The 23666-nt window shown below is 38.6% G+C and overlaps 6 protein-coding genes across 6 annotated transcripts in view; 3 read left to right on the top strand and 3 right to left on the bottom strand.

Annotated features, from left to right (window-relative positions):
* The first annotated feature begins 177 nt into the window (after positions 1-177).
* Positions 178-3247, top strand: LOC116017463 (scarecrow-like protein 30). The gene has a single exon (XM_031258057.1). The coding sequence runs from the start codon at positions 905-907 to the stop codon at positions 2609-2611; it is 1707 nt and encodes a 568-aa protein (XP_031113917.1). The 5' UTR covers positions 178-904; the 3' UTR covers positions 2612-3247.
* A 1045-nt stretch (positions 3248-4292) lies between these two features.
* LOC116014840 (scarecrow-like protein 11) lies at positions 4293-7321 on the top strand. Its single transcript, XM_031254796.1, has one exon. The coding sequence runs from the start codon at positions 5068-5070 to the stop codon at positions 7114-7116; it is 2049 nt and encodes a 682-aa protein (XP_031110656.1). The 5' UTR covers positions 4293-5067; the 3' UTR covers positions 7117-7321.
* A 4339-nt stretch (positions 7322-11660) lies between these two features.
* Positions 11661-13950, top strand: LOC116017574 (scarecrow-like protein 30). The gene has a single exon (XM_031258180.1). The coding sequence runs from the start codon at positions 11806-11808 to the stop codon at positions 13702-13704; it is 1899 nt and encodes a 632-aa protein (XP_031114040.1). The 5' UTR covers positions 11661-11805; the 3' UTR covers positions 13705-13950.
* Positions 13951-14003: 53 nt separating this feature from the next.
* LOC116017576 lies at positions 14004-16870 on the bottom strand. Its single transcript, XM_031258182.1, has 5 exons — positions 16679-16870; positions 16297-16394; positions 15093-15174; positions 14913-14998; positions 14004-14508 (listed from the first exon to the last, which is right to left on the bottom strand). Exons 1-5 carry the CDS (start codon positions 16745-16747, stop codon positions 14253-14255), a joined length of 591 nt encoding a protein of 196 aa, XP_031114042.1. The 5' UTR covers positions 16748-16870; the 3' UTR covers positions 14004-14252.
* A 775-nt stretch (positions 16871-17645) lies between these two features.
* LOC116017575 (uncharacterized protein C24B11.05-like) lies at positions 17646-20437 on the bottom strand. The gene is made up of 9 exons (XM_031258181.1): positions 20341-20437; positions 19539-19605; positions 19387-19452; positions 19152-19249; positions 19013-19050; positions 18855-18942; positions 18531-18761; positions 18345-18410; positions 17646-18026 (listed from the first exon to the last, which is right to left on the bottom strand). Exons 2-9 carry the CDS (start codon positions 19597-19599, stop codon positions 17880-17882), a joined length of 795 nt encoding a protein of 264 aa, XP_031114041.1. The 5' UTR covers positions 19600-19605; positions 20341-20437; the 3' UTR covers positions 17646-17879.
* A 1631-nt stretch (positions 20438-22068) lies between these two features.
* LOC116016574 (ATP-dependent zinc metalloprotease FTSH 10, mitochondrial-like) overlaps positions 22069-23666 on the bottom strand; it is a 5578-nt gene continuing 3980 nt past the window's right edge. Inside the window, exons 7-8 of the mRNA XM_031256905.1 lie at positions 23076-23303; positions 22069-22833 (exon numbers count right to left, since the gene is read on the bottom strand). Of these exons, the coding sequence (XP_031112765.1) occupies positions 22351-22833; positions 23076-23303 (711 nt within the window). The 3' untranslated portion in view covers positions 22069-22350. The remainder of the gene's footprint in view (positions 22834-23075; positions 23304-23666) is intronic.

The raw sequence follows: 23666 nt of genomic DNA, 5'->3' as shown, positions 1-23666 counted from the left end.
TTTAAAAAATGAAAAACACACGATTTACGTGATTTAGTAGTGTCATGTTCACGGGAGCGGTCAAGTATTACAAGCATGATATTAATCTTGCGTCACAAATTTATATGCAAGTGTAATGACACTTCTATAAAATTAGGTGATATTGTTCCACTTGCTTTGCTCCCTCATCTGTCATCTTCTAATAATATTAGAAGACGACAGATACTAACGCTTCACTTGCTTCACTATACATCTGTCATCTTCCAGTAATATTTAGTTAATACAGTTTAGACTATTTATTGATTTAATAGAGCCTATTGAGGTTTCACGTGGGCGTTGAATGTGTAGTTGAGTGCGGAAGAAAGCTAATAAAAAGGTTAACATTGACTGAGTGTCTGAAACACTCAAAGTTTTCACACTAATAATTATTGCAATTTTTTTATTTCTTCTTTTCCTCAATAATAATACGCATTGCCTGCCGGTGATGGTGTTAGAAATGAGGCAATAATGATTCTTTCTTTTGCTGCGAATTGAAAGTGGCCATGAATTGATGCCCACAATGGACTTTTACCTCTGTTTCCAAGAAAACATACAAGGTTTCAGGTTTGGTTTGACAATGATTCTTTTGTCATCAACAAAGTAGTATGTATGTATGTATTGTCTTCATGCATGTCGCTGGTCAACATAAAAAGCCATATTCAACTTGATTACATATACCCTCTTTCTCTAATTCTCTCCCTCTTCAATTATGGCCATCTTGATCAGTTGACCCCCCCCCAATTTCATTATTCAAACCTCTGATTATAACCTTGTTTTAGTGCTGTTAAGAGTTTTACCCAGAAACCTGGAGTCTTGTTAGTTCAAGAATGCTTTTGTAGTTTGCTTTTGTTGTTAATTAGGTTTAGATTGGTGAGAAATTGCAGTGATGGATCGTTTTGATTCAAATTACAATCATCAATTTACTTCAACCTCTTCTTCTTCTTCTTTTTCTTCTGGTGATCTTTCAATTGAATCATCATCTTGTGGTGGCGATGATTCAACTCCTCTGGAGCGAGATTACTTTGATGGGGTTCTCAAGTACATCAACCAGATGTTAATGGAGGAGGAGGATTTGGAGAATCGGCCCTGCATGCTTCAAGATTCCCTGGCGTTGCAGGCCGCCGAGAAGTCCTTCTATGAAGCCCTAACGGACTGCAATTTCTCCGATGAAAGAAATAGGAAGAGAGATAGCTATGGCGATGGCGATGGCGATGTGGAAGGGAGAGCTAACAAACTGGTTGCGGAATCCACGGCGGAAGAATCGGAGCAAACTGAGGTGTATGATAAGACTCTGCTCTGTTCTGCAAATAATCCTGGCTTCTACAGTGATCCACCATGGTGTCATCTAGATTATTCCATGGAACAAACCCCGAGATTCACGGCGGCCGTTACTGTCCAGTCGAAACGAGGAAGGCCACGCGCGGGCAAGAAGCGCGTGGGGTCCGGGAAACCGGTTGATCTGAGGAGTCTTTTGCTTGAATCTGCAGAGGCGGCGGCGAACTATAACGGCCGGACGGCGAGTGACCGGCTGAAGCTCATCCGGCAGCACAGTTCTCCTTACGGCGACGCCGCCGAGAGAACCGCTCACTACTTCGCCAACTCCCTGGAAGCGCGCCTGGCCGGAACGGGAACGGAGCTCTACACCGCTTTCTCCCGGCGGCGAATGTCGGCGGCGGAAATGCTGAAAGCTTATCAGGTTTACGTCACCGCGTGCCCGTTCAAGAAAATGTCCAACATATTCGCGAACAAGACGATCGGAAAACTCACCAGGAAAGCCACGGCGATTCACATAATAGATTTCGGCATTCTCTACGGATTCCAATGGCCGTGTTTCATCCAGGGAATCTCCCTACGCCCATCCGGCCCGCCAAGGCTTCGAATCACCGGCATAGATTTCCCCCAGCCGGGTTTCCGGCCGGCGGAGAGAGTGGAGGATACCGGCCGCCGCCTGGCGAATTACTGCAAGCGATTCAATGTCCCATTCGAGTATACCGCCATAGCCGCCAAAAGATGGGACACAATTAGTTTGGATGAACTAAAGACGGATAGAGAGGAATTATTAATCGTGAACTGCTTATACAGGCTAAAGAACACGCCTGATGATGAGAATAGTCCCCGGGACGCAGTTCTAAACCTGATTAAGCAAACAAACCCGGATTTCTTTATCCACGGAGTCATAAACGGCAAATATAACTCATCCTTCTTTCCCTCGAGATTCAAGGAAGCTCTATTCCACTTCTCCTCCCTATTCGACATGTTGGACACCGCTATCCCGAGGGAAGATCAAGAAAGATTGGTGTACGAGCGGGAGATATGGGGGAGGGACATCATGAACATTGTGGCATGTGAGGGAAGTGAGAGGGTAGAAAGGCCAGAAACGTACAAGCAGTGGCAGCTGAGGAACCAAAGGGCAGGGTTTAAGCAGGTTGCCCTAAACCAGGATGTGGTTAAGGAAGTGAGGGCTAAGGTAAGGTTGTGTTACCATAAAGATTTTCTGGTGGATGAACACAGCAATTGGATGCTGCAAGGTTGGAAAGGAAGAGTTCTCTGTGCCCTTTCTTGTTGGACACCTGTCGAGAAAGATTTGTTCTGATCTTAGAATCTGATGCGATGCTACATCGACTTTCCAAACTGGCCGATTATATGGTTTCAAGAAGAGTTCGGAATGTGAGCTGCTGCTACGATTGTCGGCTTCTCATGCAGTATCAGAATCACATTCAGTGCCGAGATGGAAAACATGTGTACGTGAGACAATGTACCTGCGACGACATATCCCATTTTCCACTCTACTTTTCATAAAGTTGGTACCCTGCACTTTTTATTGTTTGATGGGAATCTTTCATTCTTATGGTCTAGTTTTCTTGACATTTTCCCATATGATTGAATAAAAACATTGTCCGACTAATTATTGTAGGCAAGATAGGAAAATATTGTGTGTACTCTTATTCTTTACTCTCTATTATTATTATTATTATTATTATTACAACCAATCTTGATATAGACACTTGTAATGAGTCCACATAAAAAAAAATAAAGTATCAATATCCGTCATATCAAAGAGTAAAATTAATAGAGTAAAAATTAGGAGTACATGTAATAGAACTCCGCCAGATGAATAGATAATTCAACATTAGACCAAAACTTAGGGTTTTATGCCGACACATGGCTAAAGTTGGTGCAGAATTTTGTTGATTGTGCGAGCAATCCAAAACTCTCTGAAAGTGAAAAAGAGGGAAGAATAAAAGAAAAGAAGAGCTTTATAGACACCATCATATGCCAGCAATAGGGAGATAGGGTTCTTCAATGATATGTATGTGGTCATGTGGAAGCATCTGCAGCTGTGTCTGCTGTCAAGGAGTGAGTCGTTTAGTACCAACTTTTGTATCAGTTGTGGGATCACTGTCAAGTGACAACTTTTGGTGGTTTGTTTCAAGAGTATTGAGTGGGACAACTAGCAAAGTTGGTTAGACAGTTAGTCAATAAGTTAGAGTCATGATTTTATACTCAATTTAAATTTCAATTTATTCTTAATGTACTATAAGTTCTCTTTTAACATATTTATTTTCAGTGTATTGTATGTCAAAATAAATGTATTGTTGATTTTACAACCTTTGAATAGTTGTTGGTAGGCTAAAACACCCGTTTAAATACATCCGTTTAAATAATAAAAAAGACAAGGTAAACTGAAATCACCCAAACTCAAAGTGAAGAACACTCAAATTGCCTTAAGCTTGTGAAAATTAGGAACCCTTTTGCTCACCTTCAAAGTTATATGAGGCACGGAGACCAGAACATATATATATATATATATATATGTTCAAATGTGGTCGCGCCTTCTCGTGCGGTCGGTGCAGTTCGCACCACTCAATCTTCAAAAATGAACCACTCAATGTTAAAAAAAGCACCACAATAAAAATACACAAAAACACAAAAAAAAAAAAATCACACTACACACTCAAAATAATGCACTATATGTGTTTTTTGGTGATGCGTACCTAATGATGCATATTAGTGTGGTGCATTTTCTAACATTAAGTGGTGTATATTTGTATACATAGTGATGCGATTACACTGACCGCATGTTAAGAGACGGCCACACCTAATTATGACCCCATTGGTGGGACAAGAATTACTATAGATTACCCTCCTAATGATTAGCAAGCATGTAGGATGGGGAGAGTGCAATTCTCTCTTGTAAAGTGCCATTTGTGGGACAATTCAACAAGCTCTAATACTTGTCTGATATGAAGCTTACACTTTTCAACTGTGATTAGTGCTCCCAAAGGCCATTACTTTTTAGGCCAAACCCACATCCCCTGCCTGACACATTCCAATTATTTTTTTCTTCATTCCATATGCACATTACCCTCTTTACCATTACAAAAATATTGATTGAGCTGGACATGTCTGTATACCTACTCTCACTGCACCACAACCAATGCCTCTACACTTACCCAATTCTGAAATATTATCAGATCATATCAAGAAAATATTAAAAATAAGGCACCCCTTACCTTCAATCCCCCCATTCAACAGCCTGTCACTGCATCTGATCTATCCATTGCTTAGTAATGCCATGGCAGTATCAGTTTCTATCACACTTTCATTATACTATAAAGTTTGGAATTTCTTCGATCCGATCTTTTTATAACGTAAAATGAACAGAAGAATATCTTGAAAAGGGACAAAATCACATGGAGAAGAGACCAAAGAACCAATAAGTTGTCAACACAGCACAATATGTTGGACAAGGATCTGTCTTCACAGCATGTGTTTATAAATTCAGCCAGGCTAAACTGGTCGGGCTGTGAGTTCGAGTTTGAGTTCATAAGTTCAACTATGTTTAAAGCTTTCTGCAAAAATTTTCTCCTTTGCTTATCCTGTCCTCTTCCTCGCATTTAGTTCTCTGCAACTCTCATTTTCTGAACCATTCTTTTTCTTCCTGTCTCCCAAGTTCCAAGAATTGAAGCCCAGAAATTAAACTAGTTTCTGTATTACAATTTCCAAAATTGATAAAGTTCCTTCCTTTTTTAATTTTCAGATTTAACCATGGGTACCCTTTTCCGAGCTCATCATAATTCCAGGGATGAATCTGAGTTTAACCACTACTGCTCTGTTCCAACTTCGGGTGGTCTAGACAGGAATTTGGTTCTAAACGAAGGCTGCAGTGATGTTCTTGGCTTTTCAGGCATGAAGTCTGTCCATGATGGCCCAGCTCCATCTGAGGGGGTGGAAGGAGACTACTTTGATGGAGTGTTTAAGTACATACAGAATATGCTTATGGAGGAAGATGATCTGGAACATATACCTTACATGTTCCAAGATTGTATGGCTCTCCAGGCCGCCGAGAAATCATTCTATGATGCCCTAACTGAGAATCCTCCCCCTCCCCCTCCTAATCATTCTGGAAACAGAAATGTTCAGTTCTCAATCCCAGATAATCAAGTAGGTTCTGAACCTTTCCCGGCTCAATTTCCCCTTCCTGGAACCCAAATTTTTCAGACTGGTTTGCAGGAATTGCAGCCCGGCTATAATCCTTTTCCTGGGCAAGTAGAAAATCCTATGATTCCCATGAATAATTCGTCTGGATCCATGTTTAGTACTCAATTCTCCGGCGAGTCGGGGACGTACTTGATCGGAAATGGCTGTTCTGGAAACGGAGAACGGAGCAATGGAAGCGGTCCAGAGAGGAGGAGAAATCGCAACCGGGAAAACGGCGGAGAAGGGCAGAGGAACAAGCAGATAGCGACGGGGAATTCCGACCAAGAGCCGGAGAAAACGGAGAAGTACGATAAGGCGCTGTTGTGTCCTTCCATGAATCCTTTATTCTACGACGACTCAATCCCCTATCTTTCCGACGAATCTTCGGAAACCGAAGCGCGTGACAAGAAATACTTGCAGGGCCCGAAGCGCGGGCGGCCACGCGGCAGCAAGAAAGGCGCCAAGCCCAAGCAGATCGTCGACCTAACCGACCTCCTCGCTCGGTGCGCCCAGGCCGAGGCCGCGCACGACAAGAAGAACTTCGACCTCCGCCTCGCAGCCATCCGGCAACACTCCTCCCAGTACGGCGACGCCACCGAGCGCCTCGCCCATTGCTTCGCCAACGCCGTGGAGGCACGCGCCGCCGGCACGGGAACATCCTTGTACGCCAGCATAACCAGGCGTAGAATGTCGGCCGCGGAATATCTCAAAGCGTATCAGACCTACATAACCGCCTGCCCCTTCAAACGCATGTCCAACATATACGCTAACAAATCAATCGCGAAACTAACCAGAGAAGCCGAGAAGATCCACATCATCGACTTCGGGATCCTCTACGGGTTCCAATGGCCCTGCATCATCCACGGCATCTCCCTCCGCCCGGGCGGCCCGCCGAGGCTCCGCATCACGGGAATCGACTTTCCCCAGCCGGGGTTCCGCCCGGCCGAGCGAATAGAGGAAACAGGTCGGCGCCTGGAGAATTTCGCCAGGAGATTCAACGTCCCGTTCCAGTACACCGCCATAGCCAAGAAATGGGAAACAATCACCCTGGAAGACCTGAAAATCGAGAAGGACGAAATCCTTGTAGCAAACTGCCTATACCGGATGAAAAACGTCCCGGACGAGACCGTAATGGCAAACAGCAGCCCCAGAGACGACGTTCTCAAGCTAATAAAAAAAATCAACCCGGAATTCTTCGTCCACGGGATCGTCAACGGGATGTACAACGCCCCGTTCTTCACCACCCGATTCCGAGAAGCCTACTTCCACTTCTCGGCCCTGTTCGACATGTTCGAAGCCACCATGCCGCGAGAGGACGAAGGGAGGATGCTGGCCGAGCAAGAACTGCTGGGCCGAGACGTCCTGAACGTGATCGCGTGCGAAGGGAGCGAGCGAGTGGAGCGGCCCGAGACGTACAAGCAGTGGCAGATGAGGACGCAGAGAGCCGGATTCCGAGCGCTCCCATTGCACCGAGAGATCATCAAGGAAGTGAAGGCGAAGACTAGAATGGGATACCATAGAGATTTCTCGGTGGAAGAAGATGGGGAGTGGATGTTGCAGAGCTGGAAAGGAAGGGTGATTTATGCTATGAGTTTGTGGCAGCCTCTTCATAACTAACTGATCATTGCACTTTAAAATCTTCCATTTCTGTCTGCAAACCAAATCTTTTTCACTTTCCTTGTCAAAGTTTTATGTACTATGAGGACATAGGAGATTTGAAATAATGGAAACAGAATCTGAGAGGAAATTATTTTTGTAGAATAATAATACTCTTATTAAAATACACGTGAGGTTCTACACTCCTATTGATATAAAAAAAAAATTTTTTAAAAATTTTAAAATTATTTTAATTTGTATGGAACTTTATTTTCATATAAGGGTGTATTTCGAAAGCAAAAAAAATGATTTCTGAAAAATGAGTCATTTTTCATAAAACATTTTCCTTCCTTGTGTTTGGCTGCAGAGCAGAAAATTGACTTTGTGTCTTTGGTTCATTTTTCATAAAATAGACAGAAAAATGAACAAAATTGTATTAAAAAAAACATAAAAAAACAAGTAGAACTAGTGGCCGACGGAAACTAGTCTCGGCTAAATTGGTTTCAAAACCCGTCTCACTGACTGACTGGTTTGGGAAAATCAAAATCAGTTGGTCGGGAGGCGAAAGATGAAGAAGCAAAACAATTGAGCGGTAGAAGAAGCATAGAATCAAAGTAAAAATTCCGGAAAATGACTTCCCTCCATAAAATGGGGCTTCTTTTCCATTGACCAACAAGTTAATTTTCATTAACCACATTTTCCTCCTCCTACACCCTAAATATAAAATTCTTTACATTTTCCATAATAAGATGGTCTTTATATAAATTTCATAAAATGATGACAAATTAGTTGCCAATTTGAGGTGGGCGAAATGATAGTATTTTAAAAAGATAGATGCCAAGGATATTCAAAACTTAATAAAATTTGGCGTGGCAATGATGATGCAAATGCCACCTAAATAAAGTTAACCATTAATTTTACAAAATTAAGGTACGAGAATAAATTGGACAAGCATTATATTTATTTACAAAAATTGAAGTATAAAGTTGAGATATGAGCTCATAAGCAACCATATTATAATTATAATTATTCAACCATAGGTGTGAATTCCGATCAAAACAACCATATTATAATTATTAAAAACTTTCAAGTTTATAGTATTTATAAAATTAATCACATTCATTTTTTCATTCTTTTTCTACCACCCTCATATGTGCAAATCAAGGCAAAAATTGAACAAATAAATATGAAGTTAGCAATTGTTACTCAACATAACCACTACTCACTATTTTAATCATAGCTCAAGTAGAAATGTTCAAATTGAATTATTCGTGCATCATTACTAATTCTGATGTAAAAATGATCGAAAATAGAAAGGAAGGCAATTCTTTCAAGATTGGCGGGTGTCCTTTAGACCATCCATTGCTACTTTATTTCTTATATAATAATAATTAAATTGCATTATGCTAGGAGATGGGTGGGTATGGCTATTCCTAAGTGCTTTGCTCACTATTTAAGTGTGATTTGAGTTATTTTTTCATGATTTTGATTAATGGACGAACTCTAGTCATTATCCTTAATCTTTTTTCTTTTTTTTTTTTTTAGGTTAAATTAGGATTAGATTTAGACTCCTTTACATTTTAGAAGCTTGAAATCATCGATTTATATTTGGATTTGAAAATTACTCTTTATTTCATTTATGCTATTGTATATTATTCTTGTGAATTTGTGTCTTTTATGCTTATTATGTGTAAATAGCTGAGTTAGAATTGTATTATCTATCTAGATATCTAATTTGTGTATTTGTGTGTATATTGTAGTTCCTTTATTTTGTATTTATATGTTGTTAATGTGCTTGATTTTTCTTTGATTTTTTCTTATTTAATTATTGTTGCCTATGACTTGCTAGTGGTTGGTTAGTTTCTAACATATCTTTTAAAATTAGTGTTTAATGACACGTTGTCACATATTACACGTAATAACCTCCCATCATTACAAAAAATATATTACACCTATGCACTCTCAATATCTGCATCAATGCTAGAAACTTAAGGCATGCTAATTAGAAGGGTCATATAGTTATTGTTTATAAAACACAAGGGCCAAATTATAGCATTAAGCATACTTGGAATCCTTGCTACATAAATGCTACGTGGTAGAAATGCTTACGTAAGCGATGACGCTTGTATTGAGAAATCAGATTTGGAGCAATAAAAATTAGATGAGATTAGATGGGATAATAATACATTAATACAGTAAAAAATCCAACCCCCATAGACCTGTGGGACCCGCTGGGGTGACCAGTCAAAGGTTGCCAGGAACTTGAGCGCCACGCCATATGTGATTGCGATTTGCCAATATGTTCACCGGAGCCTCCGGTTGCTCGGTCCTTGTGGCTTTGGTCAAGACAACAACGTTATACAGTTATTTTATTTATTTATTTTTTTGAAAAGATGTTATACAGTTTCTTAAGCACAATGCATTGCAATTATTGGTGTCAAGTATTGAAGTATGACATTATATTATTCAAAGGAAAAGGAAAAGGGGATGCAATTCTAGAAAGATGTATAGGAGAAAATTAGAATATAAGTCATATTATCGATCTTATCAATATGTGATTTGAATGAAATATATTTAATTTGAAAATAATGTTTTGATTTTGAGATTTGTTATTTTGGAATTTAGTGTTGATTGGTGATTATACCTTTCCGTTGGGTAAGATCTTGTATGTACCTTATGACTCGGACTAGTGTGTTTGGTTAGCATTTGAGCATCCTAAGCAAGCTACTAGGCTTGATGGGTCGACTATAATCCCATTATTACTTATAATAAATGTAAGGCTATGAATCATTTTTATATATAAAATTTATATATTTAGAAAACCTAGATTAAAAGTAATATGCTAAAGGCCTTGTGGTCCAGCGGCACCCGGTGGCTATGAACAGATACTACATTGTAACAGAGTCAGTAGAACTCAACAAAAAAAGATTAAAAGTAATATTAAACAAAAAAAAATTAAAAATACTAAGAAAAACCAAAAACAAAAAGAGATTAAAAAAATAGGAATAAGATTCAAATTAGCCATTGAACGTAATCTCAAAGTGCAATTAGACCATTGGACAAAAAAATGCAATTAGGCCACTCAACACTCCAAATGCATGCAATTTTACCTAGTAACAAAAAAATGCAATTAGGCCACCCAACGCTCCAAATGCATGCAATTTTACTTGGTAGCAGGTTACCTTCTATTTCATCAAGTTCAGTGGCCAATTTGACCCATGACTCAGATAAAATAGAAAAATAGAGTAATTTTTATAGGCGAAAAGATTAAATGTGATTTACTTTTTATTTATCTTTTTTTCTTTTGGGTGTTATTTGGTCATAATGAAATGGGTCCACCTTGTCTAATCATTTTTTTAAAAAAAGTTTTGAAGTACAAAAGTCAAAAGGTCAGACTTAAAAAATAGTGATGTTTGAACTTTGAAGTTTGAATTGAGAGGGTGAGTATTATTTTAAAACAAACTAAAAAAAAAAAAGTGTAATGAATTAAGGATGAAGTGATATGTTATCATGTTTCTTGATTCTTCTTGCCCAAGTTTTTTCACATGCACAAGAAAAACAATGAGTAAAAAATGTTTGATCACTTAGACAAGATTCCTAGTTTTATGTTAAAACTTATTAAAACATAAAGTCAAACTTACACTATTTGTTTTACTTTAATATTCACTTTGTATTAACCCAATAGCTTAAAGAAGTTAACAACGATGATATGAAGTAAATCATACTAAGAAAGTTATATGCAACGGGCTTGATATAATAAAAAAAACAAATATGTAAGAATTAAACTCTTAATCTTTATATATAAAAATTATATTTCACATATTTAACTACCTCTTCTTGAGCCAAAGACCTTGTAGTCTAATGGCACTTGGTTGCACCTCCCCATAAGAGGGGGTGGATTCGAACTTCAGTGGATGTGATATTAACTCTTTGTGCTTCATTTAGTTAAGAAAGTAGCTATGAACAGATCCTATTACAGTGTAACAGAGTCAATAATACTCAAAAAAACTACCTCTTCCTAACATTCAAGATGGACAAATTACTCTACGGACCCGGATCCACCTTGCAATGAGAATCTGTGTCCAAAATACACAATTTACATATTGAATATTCACAACTAAATGTTCACAATTTACATAATGGATGTGTTTACATACAGTAAATTGTGACAGGTTCACTTTATAAGGTGGACTCGGGTCCATAGCATAACTATTGTCCAAGATGTATCCAAATTAGTTTTTAGCGTCGACTTAGCCAACACTTTCGTAACATCCAAAATGTACCTAGATTTAACTTTTAGTTTAAAAAATATATACATATATATAAGATGTATCTAGACTAATTTCTTGACAAGTTCATAATTGTGTTTCTTATAGTAAGAATAAAAGGTGAAAAAGCTAATAATAGATTGGAACGGTTTTGACTAGTGGGCTGTGACGGGCAACGGCGGTAGCCGGTGCCACACGGGAATCTGAAGGCGGCTGCTCTGCTTCCTGGAACATGCGTGGTGTTAAATATAGTAAACATGTCGGGCCACAAACCTTTTAGTTATCCTTATATTAAAGAGCCAAACATCATGACTTTTCCAGAAACCTTAACACTCTCTTCTCATCATCATCATCACTCTCATTGTTTCAGACCCTCTGTTCTTCCACCTATTTCTTGATTCTTTTTTGTTCTTTGGGGTTCCTTGTGTCTCAATTCTCTGTGATGGAGGCTCTGGTCCAAGAATTGATTACCACGTCGAATGATTTCGTCTACAACCACCACTCAAAACCAGTGAATCCGACGCTGAGTGGGCAGAGATTCAACCTTGTTGAGAGATCTGCAGGCGAGGGGGAGGAAGGGGACTACTCTGATGCGATTCTCAAGTACATTAGCCAGATGTTAATGGAGGAGGAGGACCTGGAGAATCAGCCGTGCATGTTTCGCGACTGCATGGCTCTCCACGCCACCGAGAAATACTTCTCCGACGTGCTTAATGGCTCCGGGGACAACTCCCCGTTATCCATCCCCCAATATGATGCGAGTTTCGCGGGGAGCAGTCCCAGCAACTGTTCATCTGATCTCAACAATGGGGATTCAGATTTAAGCCCTCAGTTTCAGAGCTCCTTCAATGGCTCTTTGTTCAGTCAATATGCAAGCAGAGGAGCAGCAATAGGCCTTCCAAATGACAGTAATATTCTCAATAATCTCGACATGGAAGTTAAGGAGAGCGAGGGGGAGAATTCGCCGTCGAAGGGGAAAAGAAACCATTACTACTACTCCTCCGACGATGGTTCTGCAGAAACACAGAGAAGCAACAAACACCTGGCGAGTTATGCCCCCGCGGATGAACCGGAGCCATTAGAGATGTACGATGATGTCTTGCTGTGTTCCAATAAGAAAAACAGCAAGACTGAATTACAGCAGAAGGGGCAATCCAAGGGAGGGAGAAATCGCCGTGGCAAGAAGAAAGAAACGCAGAAGGAGTTCGTGGACCTCAGAGGCTTACTGACTCAATGTGCGCAGGCCATGGCGAGCTATGATACCAGGACGGTGACACAGCTTCTGAAGAAGATAAGAGACCACTCTTCTCCTCAAGGAAATGGGCATGAAAGAATGGCGTTTTATCTCGCCAATGCGCTCGAAGCGCGCTTGAATGGAACAGGGACGGCATTGTATATATCTAACTCTCCCAGCAATATCTCAGCTGCAGATATCTTGAAAGCTTATCAGATGTATATCACGGCCAGCCCTTTCAAGAAAGTGTCCAACATGTTTGCCAACAAATATATCAGGAAGGTTGCAGCCGGAGCGCCGAGGCTACACATAATTGATTTTGGAATTCTGTATGGATTTCAATGGCCCTGCCTTATTCAAGGTCTCTCGACGAGGCCGGGCGGGCCGCCGAGGCTTCGGATTACCGGAATAGATTTTCCCCAGCCGGGGTTCCGTCCGGCGGAGAGAGTGAAGGCCACCGGCCGTCGCCTAGACAATTACTGTAAGAGATTCAATGTCCCGTTTGAGTTCAAAGCCATTGCACAGAAATGGGACACGATAAAACTGGAAGACTTAGAAATTGACAGGGATGACGTGTTGGTGGTGAATTGCTTGGACCGGCTGGGAAACGTGCCGGACGAGACGGTAGTGCCGGATAGTCCGAGAGACATTGTACTGGATTTGATTAAGAAGATCAATCCCGATGTGTTCATCCATGGAGTTGTGAATGGCACATACAACACACCGTTCTTCGTCACGCGATTCCGGGAGGCACTCTTCCACTTCTCCTCCCTGTTCGACATCTTCGAGGCGACAGTGCCACGCGAGGACAAGGACCGACAGCTGTTCGAGGAAATGGTGTTCGGAAGAGATGCAATGAACGTCATAGCCTGTGAAGGATCGGAGAGAGTGGAGCGGCCAGAAACGTACAAGCAATGGCAAGTTAGAAGCCTGAGAGCCAGATTCCGACAGCTGCCGCTTGATCAAGAGATTACCAAGTGCGTAAAGGACAAAGTGAAATCGGAATACCACAAGGATTTCTCCATTGATGAAGATGGGAACTGGCTGTTGCAAGGATGGAAAGGGAGGGTTCTTCATGCAGTCTCATGTTGGAAACCTATTAACTAGTACGATTCCCGAAATCAATATCACCACTATTGTGAGATTAAGATTCGGATTGGAATCAGCTCACAATTGATCCTCCAATCTTACAGTTGCATTAGTAGCCTGTAATGCGTTGTATTCTTTTATTCCTCATTTTTGGTTGCTCTAGTTACTAGGAGCAGTCTAAGAATTCCATTTTATGTTTTATAATCCTATGTAGTAGTTCACATTATTCTTATGTTCAATGGAATAGAATCAACTTTAGTACAAGGTATAAATCAGAAAGCCATCATAGTATCACTATTCACTACAAGATCATGTGATAAAACTTCAAGAAATATTATATTGAAAACCATTCTTGATGTAAATTGAGACATACATTATACCATCAGTGATGATGGTTAGATGAGGTGGTCAACAGAACAATAAACTCAACAAGGTGAAAGAAGTGATCAAAACAAAACCAATTAGGAGTGCTAACAGCCATACTACAAAAGCTTATAGTACTACAACAGACTAGAGAAGCATGTCGAGAAAAAAATTATCAAAGGGCCAAAAAGAGTCACCTTTGCCTAGTGTTTTTTGTTTTGATGCTTTGGTGGTCTAAGAACACCCCAATCCAGCTTTTCATGCTTGGGTTGCTTCTGGAACTTCTGATTGCTCCTTCGAGAGGGCCCTTCATGACCATGCACATTTTTATGCGATTTATTTGGGAAGTGGACATCACGCTCCACATCATCTTGCTTCCTCTTGTAATCTCCCTTTGCGTCTGTGCTTGAGTCATCCTGTTTTGAGTTCTCTGGCCCATCTTGACTGAACCCGTTTTCTCTGTTGCAATCAGTAGTTGGTAGAAATGTAGAATAAGAGCTAAATAAGTTTGAATCTTTTATGAAATGAATGCAGCCTAGGGATAAGAAATCTAAAGTGATCTCGAAATCATATAATAAAGCTACAAAGCTCAAAAGAAGAATGGGATACTACTTGATCAAAGAAATGTACAACACGCCTCAGGGGAAAAGATCAAGTATGAACTTCAAAATTTTTAGTTCAGTGTAAAAATTATGACAGATTAACAAGGCACAGGGCCATAATAGTAATCACTTAATCATATGGCATTATGACATATTTAAACCTTATGTCAAAAATAGGATTGGGATTATGTTGATGCTTTTCTGAGTTTATATACGACAAATGATTATGTAATAAACATGAAATAATCACCAAATCATTACCTATTACAATTCGTTTCACTTGTTCTGCCCGAAGATGTTGCAGAGGCTTCAGATTGGCTAGGGTTTGGCACATCTTCATTTAGTTTCTACAACACAGGTATTGCATGTAATCAGACAAAAAGCCAGGCGAGTGCATGAATAGAAAGGTTAATTTTCAAGCCATTTAAGCCTTATACTCACATCAATAGAAGGGTTAAAATTTTGAAATGACATCCGGCCCTTTCTTGCCCCAGGATGAGGATCTCCTTCCATAATTACAACACTGCAATTGAAAAGTCATTAGAAATTAGAATCAAATGTCAGCTAATTACAAAAAAGGAAATCGAAAGAATTTATCCTATCGGTTCATTTTTTTTGCTTTCCTTATAAAAGGAATCTACACATACAGACATTCAAACCGTGAAAGAGGTGGATAGCCGGATACAACACTTTTCAAGATTAAAAAAAAATTCACAAACCTCCACTTCATAGGAAAGCAAAACCAGCAAACAGTATATAATCATGGTTGTTGCACTTAGTGCCAAAAGATTAGAAATATAAAAATTAAACACTGATCTCGGTTGCATAGTCACGGCATTGACAAATTATCGTGCAAACCAAAAGCCTATATAAAGCAGTTGTTGCAGTTCAACTTTGTATTACAGAGAAGAAGTCCAAACACCATTTCAATTCATAAAAGGAACACAAACCAAAAAGGATGGATCTGTGAACATGCAATCCATATTACAAAAGATCCCCACCAGAAAGAAAATGTCAGAAAGACCAAAACTTTCATCCCAAACATAGGGAAAAGCTTAGAAAGGTGCAAACTGCAAAGTAATGGAATCACACTATCTGTACCCCCAGAAGATACTACGATCTCAGACACGCCCAAAAGTAAGGATTCATATACCAAACCAAATTCTAAATGTTGAGACTATAAAAGTTCTCATCTACTTGAGAGATAAGCCAATATTCAACTTCCTCAAATAGTCATGCCATTTTAGCTAATTAAGGACCAAACAAGGGCTGCTGGCATAGCGCATCACGCAGTCATTAACTCTAACCTGCTATTGCTCAGGTTAAACAACACCTCCACATAAGAAATTAAGCTTGCATAATCATCAATTAGGTCCCCAAAATGGGCAATACGACACTCCACATTTAACCAATCTCCGAAACCCCTTACCTGCACCACAAACCCCCCATTCCCTAATCCAACACTGATTATTGATTAAAGACCTAAAAATGAATTGGAATTCAATGCAAATAGCAGAATTCAGGGGAAGGCTAGCTAGATAAACTGACACATTATGGTAATTCCACATTATATTTACCAATTACCATAAGAACCAAAACAGGTCTACATATAATGGCAACAATGAAAGGGAGAAGAAACAATTACCATCGTTTGGGGGCACTGGAAGCAGGGAATTTACTATCAGGCAAGTTGTCTTCTTCCTTCTTAACTTTCTCCTCCTTTTGTGCTGCCCTTTGCATAAACTGCAACAAAGAACGGCCCAACTTTTTCAAATTAGCTCACAGTTCATCAACAGTACTATCTTGAAGACAGAAGAATCTAAAAATTACTGCGCATTGCCGAACGTAAGTCTAAAGAAAATAACCATTAGAAAAACAATCCAAATAATAATAAATTCCCAGATTTACGTAAGCAAAATCCAGCTCGTAGCTTTCAACTAAATCAGTATTTTGCATGGATTTGAAAAATATATATATACGTATACAAAATTCAAGTCTTCTCTGTCCAAATTAATTTTCCTTTTTACCTTTAAGTTTTTCAAAGTACTGGATAGCTCCCGCTTAGCCATTCTGATCTCTGATGACTCTGTAGGCATACAACGAACTCTACTAACTGAGCTTCCACTTTTTTCTCTCTCTCTCTCTCTCTATGTAGCTCCGTGTGCAGCGAGGACCGGCCGGCGTAGCACTGTGAAGACGAATCGTAAATAATTTGCCAACCTCGACGGTGAGGGTTTTTGAGAGCGAAACTCCGTTTTCGACCTAATGACCAAACTGCCCCCTATGTGATTGGACCTTGATAATTTACTAAAATTTTAAACCTATAATGGGAAAAATAAATTATGTTCCTTATATAGTATAGAAGATAAATAATAAAATACGGAGTAATAATTTTCGACTAAAACAAATTTCGAGGTGAATAGGTGATACTTCAAGTTAAACAGATTAGGGATTTTAAAGATGTTACGTTACTCTATATCTCTCCAATTATAAATTAAAGTTAAAGAGTTTTAAAGTTATGAATTTTAAATAATTTTTATAAAAAATAAATTTTAAATTTTTATAAAATTTCAATCCTTAACTTTTGAACAATAGAATAATAAATAAATAAAAATCATTGTCTATGCCTTGAATATAAAATTTTTACGCACATTGTTTCAAATTCTTATTACTACCAAACAAAATTATTCATTCTACTTAATCTCATTATCATTGATTCCAATGTTTGAACCAAACGCGCCCTATATAATATACATAGCTATATTTGTACAAAATGACACCTTAAACCTATTGGTTTTCTTGGGTCTTTTATATATATATATATATATATATATATATATATTGATTAAATCATTAATGAATAATTACTATTGAGTGTTGAATACATACATTATTATTTAATTTTACAGGTTATGCATTGATAGCAGCTGCCAACCTTCCCGTGAATCAAAGATTCAAGAACCAGATTGAGATTCAAACCTTTTGGAGCAAAGATTCAAGAACCAGGGACTAGAATATAAAAGTGACTTAACATAAAAACAGGATTGAGGGGTGTTCTTTAATAGTGTATATGTTAATACTGCATCATCATATGCTGTGCATTCCCACTTTAACAAGTCTGAGAAAGCTTTTGCACAACAAGAAATTTACAGAGTCCAGAAGTGCAGTACAAGAGGGCAAAACAAGGAAGAAGAAACCCCCAGTACATGCAATAATGCTTGTTTTTGACTAAGCTCTGACTCCAATTGGAGTCTTCTCTGAATAGCAGACATCAGACTTTTGAACAACTTCCCATATCTCTGGTATTGCTTCCTTCATATTGTGAATACTCTCAAGAGCATAATCCACGCCAGCTGTCTGCTGAGAGGCACCAACCTATTCACAAATAACCGAACATTATAATAAGCACTATTTTTTATTTTTTTTTTTGTTTTTCCCAAAGGTATCCCTCCAGCCGGCAGCCAGAAGACTAATCCTCCGTCCCAACGGTCAGCACACTAAGCGGTAGGGGACTGGCCAAATGGTTTGTTACATTCACGTGGGTGGAGATCGAACCCCCAACCTCATGCTTAAGGGACGAGGTGCTGATGCACCACGCCAACCATGTTGGTTATTATAATAAGTACTGTAGATAGATGGGAGATATGTTTTGTTACAATGACAGAGAGATGATTACATTCGAAGCCAACTTACCCGGACAGTGCTGAGGCCAGTGCGTTTAGCAGTCTGCAGGTTACGGATGGAGTCATCAAAAAACAGCTGGTGGCAGAAGAAAGATACATTATTAGATGACAATTAAGGTTGAACGGGCAAAAGACTGAATACAAATGCTTATAGAGTTATGGTCAACCACTAATCAAAGAATAGGTTGGATCTTACCGTCTTATGGGGGTTAATTCCAGCAATTTCAAAAGCTCGTTCAAACGCTCCTTCAAATGGTTTGCATACAATTGGGGTCTTGGGGAGTCCTGAATCACCATCCATGCCTTGTAGACTACTATTGTGAATAGGGTTCAGTGTCTCAAAGCAAATAATATCATCAAAGCAGTCCTCTAAACCCAATCTGCTTAGAACCTTCGCAACATGAGCTTCATTTGCATTAGAGAATACCTGTTAAACATTCATATCCACAAGACACTCAAAATTTAAGATAAATTTGCAGCTGTTTCACTTTCCAGATATATAAACTACTTAGAAACTTACAACTTTTCGGATAGGCAAGCTATGTATAAGATTCTTCAGAACAGGGTCAGGCTTTAAGAGCTCATAAGGCAATCCTCCGTGCACAAAGCTGTGGACAAAGAAATAAGATTAGGTGTCACTTAAGACAACATATCCACAATCAGATAAAAAACTAATACCTATGGAACTCATCATAATCAAAGTCATATCCAACAGCCTGGAGAGAGGAAAATGTAACATAAACTAGTCAGTTTTGAGCTAATAGAGTTCTTGTTAATATTGCTCGTTGTGTAAAGTAACAATGATAAAAGATCATACCCTCAGACCAGCCAATGTTGTTCCATAGTCCTTATAGAGTTGCACACACATTTCCGGAGATTTGGTAGCCTCAATGCCAAGCTTTTCAATCATATATTCTAGAATACACGGCAAAGTCATGGATTGATAATTTAGTTGGATGTATTTTTGTCTAAAAATCAATTTACAACAAAAATATGGTGACACCAGAATAGCAATTTATAAAGAGTTTGAATCAACAAATGCTGATAATTACCATTTATTTTCAGGTAGCATTGTTCTGATATACCAGAACTAAAAGGGTAAAGAGTATCATCAACATCTGAAAATTCATAACAAACATTAATGCAAGACAAATGAAATGGCATCTCTTTTTCCTGCAAAAGTAAAATGTATACAATGGATTACCAAAAAGAAGGCACTCATATTTTGGTTCTGCATCTTGCTGGTAGTGAACCTCATGCTCCATTTTGGCCTGAGAAGATAAAATGAAATAGAAGATGAACATTACTCTATATGAGCAGAAAATGCCTTATCAAGAGCATAAAGCATAAAATCAGCAAGCCCAGAGATATAAATGTGATATGTTTTTGTACATATACATAGACCCAAAGATCCTATACTAACCTCCAACCCCTTTAAAACTAAATAGAGTAGAAGATATCTCCAAATGGACTCACAATCTTCCAATTAAAAGATGGTTGCTTGCATTTCAGTGAAATGAAAGCTCATAAAGTTCAACAGATAACTGGATGGTAAAAGGCATTTGCCAAATGGAATGGTTATCTGTTAAACAGCTGTAGTTTCTATTCTATATTTGTAAATCTGTATTTGTGGTTATCAAATTTGATGATCAATTTGCAACACGATTAACCACGAAACAGATCTTGAATACCCCCCAAAAATTGTCTTTTTTAAAATCTTCAAGCACATCTCAGGTGAATTTCAAGTAGATTAAACAGAGGAAGGCCTAATATCAGAAATCATAACTTGTAAGATGATCAAGGCTCAATATCCCTGATTTGATCATATAAACAACACTGTTCAACCAACATTACTAAAGTACCGAAAGAGATTGTAAAATAGAGGGGAAAAAACAACAATTTCCAATCTCGGCAAAGTACCAAGAATAATACATATACAGATATACTCTCAGGACCCAACAAGCCCCCCAAATCGTATTGAAGCATAGAGGGTAGAGAACACATACCAGAGGGAGAACCGGAGAAGACGTAAAGAAGAGAGGTTGAAACGAATGGCAGCTAATGAAGAGTGTGAGTGAAGGTGGCCGCCATTTTATAGAGAACTTATTAAAGCAAACTTCATAGCTTTCGTCACGGCCGTACAGCGCGTGCCAATCGGGATTCGGGAATAAGGGTAAAATTAGACTCTAGTCTAAAGTCTAAACTAAAAAATTAAAAATGCATGTAGGTCAATTATCTCATAAAAAATGTCATTGACTCTACTTGATTTATGAACTACTCTACTATATTCAGTCTCTCACTTTTACCCTCTGACGTGACAATGAATGATTAGTTATATTTATTTTGTGGGTCCAAGGTAAATTTCAACATCAACATTTTGTGAGAAGAAGTATAATTTGGGAGTACAATTAGTATTTTCCATTTAAGATTAGCCTAGGGTAAAACCTTTTTCTCCAAAAGGTTGAATTCCTAATGTCCCCACACTCCAGTTCGACATAATATTTAGAAGGATGTGAAATAGTAAATCACTGAGACTCACCAAATACTGGTTGGGATTGCATTTTCAAGAGTCAACTTTGATGGGGATTGCATTTTCAAAGAGTCAATGGTAATTTTTAATGACTAATTTGACCTCTATTCTTAGAGAATCGAGTCCTTGATGCACCTTTTTTTCTTGTCAATTTTCAATTAATCTATTATTCTTCATGAATCAATTTTTTTTAATAAAAAATAAAAAATAAAGTGTCCATGGTCATTGAATTTAACTATAACGGCTAGAGATGTTCTCAATAATAAATTTCGAGAAAGAAAATGCTAAACACTCCTACAATTAGCACTTATAAATCAACACTCCATGATATAGATAATAGCTATTTGTGAATGGTAAAAATAGAGGTGAATAACATATTTATTTGGAGAATAAATAGGGGATTTTACCCTTTATTCTAATATTATTAAAAGTGAATCTTTAATGGTTAAAAAGATATTTTGTAATCTGAACTAATGCCAAATTGGCAATTGTGATGCATCCATGGCAAAGATACAAATATACAATGCTAGAAATACAGGACAATTGAAAATGGTAAAAGGAATCTGAAAATATGAAGCCAGTATTCAACAAATGTACACAGGCCATAGTTAGTATACACCACACCAAATCATGGGTCTCCACCTTTTTTCTGTCATTGTAATTAGGGGTGTGCATTCGGTTAACCGAACGGTTAACCGAACCGTTTTAACCGAATCGAATTAATTGAAATTTTAAAACTTTTAACCGTTAACCGAACCGAAGTATGTGTTACCGAATTAACCGAACCGAAATTTTTTTCGGTTAATCGGTCGGTTAACCGATTAACCAAACTTTTTAAACCTAAAATATAAAATTCTAAAAATAACACCTAAAATAATAAATTTAATTAAAATAAAATACAAATCATCCATAACTTCAAATATTCAAACATCCATAACTTCAAATCTTCAATCTAATTAGTATTTAGTATTTATATTTAATTATTTATCTATATATGTAAAAATTCGGTTAACCGTTCGGTTAATTCGGTTAACCGACCTTTCGAACCGAATTAACCGTTAACCGAAGTTTCAAGATTCCTTTAACCATTCACCGAACCGAATTTTTCGGTTCGGTGAATGGTTAACCGAAATTTTCGGTTCGGTCGGTTAACCGAAAAATTTCGGTAAATTGCACACCCCTAATTGTAATATCCACAAACATCTGACTAAAAATTTCCCAATAACAAATTTATTGAGGGAGAAAGGGTCATAAGTTTAAAATCCCTTAGCTGCTGCTAGCAGCAGCACCTTATCACAATTATTTGAGCAAGGGTGGAGATCAAGTGGCAGCAATCAGCAGACAATGAATGATTTAGCGGTTACGAATGTTTCTGTTTTTCCCCCGAGGATGTCGCCTTAAGAAAGATATGCCCAGTGTACAGCTTGCTCAATGAGAGACAAGAGATCCAATCAGAGTGCATAAATATGTAACAATGCAGTCCCTATCAAGCAGGAACAATGTCTGGTTCAATAGGAGAGGATCCGTCCTCCTCGTCAGCAGTTTTATTTTCACTGATTTGCTCGGCTTTCTCGTCTTCCTGCTGAAATCCCTGCTTAAATCTGTCATAATTGGTTGCCTCGCTTGACTTGAAAGGGCGTTCCCCGAGTACCTGGACTAAGTCATCTGGGTGAAGAACCTCCTTCTCTAACAAGAGCTCGGCAATTTGAGCTACCTGTTCTTTGTGCTCCTCTATCAATTGGACAGTCTTTTCGTATGCTTTGCCAACCCATTCTCGAACTTCACTATCAATAATTGCAGCTGTTTTGTTACTGTAAGGCCTGCTCGTTTCAAATCCGTCCTCCCTCTGAGGAAAAGAGAGCAGGCCAACTTTCTCACTGAAACCATATACAGCAACTTGGGCATATGTCATTTTTGTTACTTTCTCCAAGTCATTTTGCGCTCCAGTTGAAATTTTTCCCAATAAAACCTTAAGCCCAAAAAAGAAAACAAAGGTGTACTAGTTAAAAATTAGGCTGTAAAAAATATGTTATAACTGTGGTGTTGTCCTATTTTATTTCACATGAATCTACAAGCTAAAGAAGCAGAAGAAGATTGTCTAATGCATGAGAGTGTATCTAGAAATATTCAGTATTTGGAGGATGGAAGATATAGATATAGTAAACACTTCCAGATATGCAAATAACAGCTTGCATCGAACGGTAGAGCTACCTGTTCTGCAGCCCGGCCGCCAAGTGTCATACATGTCATGTCAAAAAGCTGCTCTTTGGTCATCAGGAGGTTCTCATTAGGGACATACTGGGCAAAGCCAAGTGCTGCAGTACCACGAGGAACAATGGTGACCTTCAACAAGGGTTCTGCATGTTCTAGAAACCACCCAGCAACAGCATGACCAGATTCATGGTATGCAACAGTTCGCCGTTCAAGTTTGCTTATTACCTGTTGAGATATTGGTATTCAATGTCAATAGCATTCAGTAATGAGACTAGTATTCTATTATGAAAGGTGCATATACAACTATTATATTTAAATGCACAGTAGTACATGACTAGAACACATACACAGAATACAGGAACAAATGTAGGACACCAGAAATAACAAATGCACATATGAAATAAGAACAGATTGTCCCAGTTGCTTCAACTTCAAAAAAGCACACAATTAAATGTATCTCAGGCAATGTGCACAATAGAAAACAACAACTGAGAGATGAGAAAGATTGGATAGAGCATGCCTCTAAAGTACCATGATGAAAGGACGGAGGTGGAGGTTTTTTTTTTTTTGGGGGGGGGGGGGGGGGGC

The sequence above is a fragment of the Ipomoea triloba genome, chromosome 4 (genome assembly GCF_003576645.1).
Source record: "Ipomoea triloba cultivar NCNSP0323 chromosome 4, ASM357664v1".
NCBI classification, from domain to species: domain Eukaryota; kingdom Viridiplantae; phylum Streptophyta; class Magnoliopsida; order Solanales; family Convolvulaceae; genus Ipomoea; species Ipomoea triloba.
Note: the sequence above shows the minus strand (reverse complement) of the source record. Positions and strands in the feature narration are given on the sequence as shown.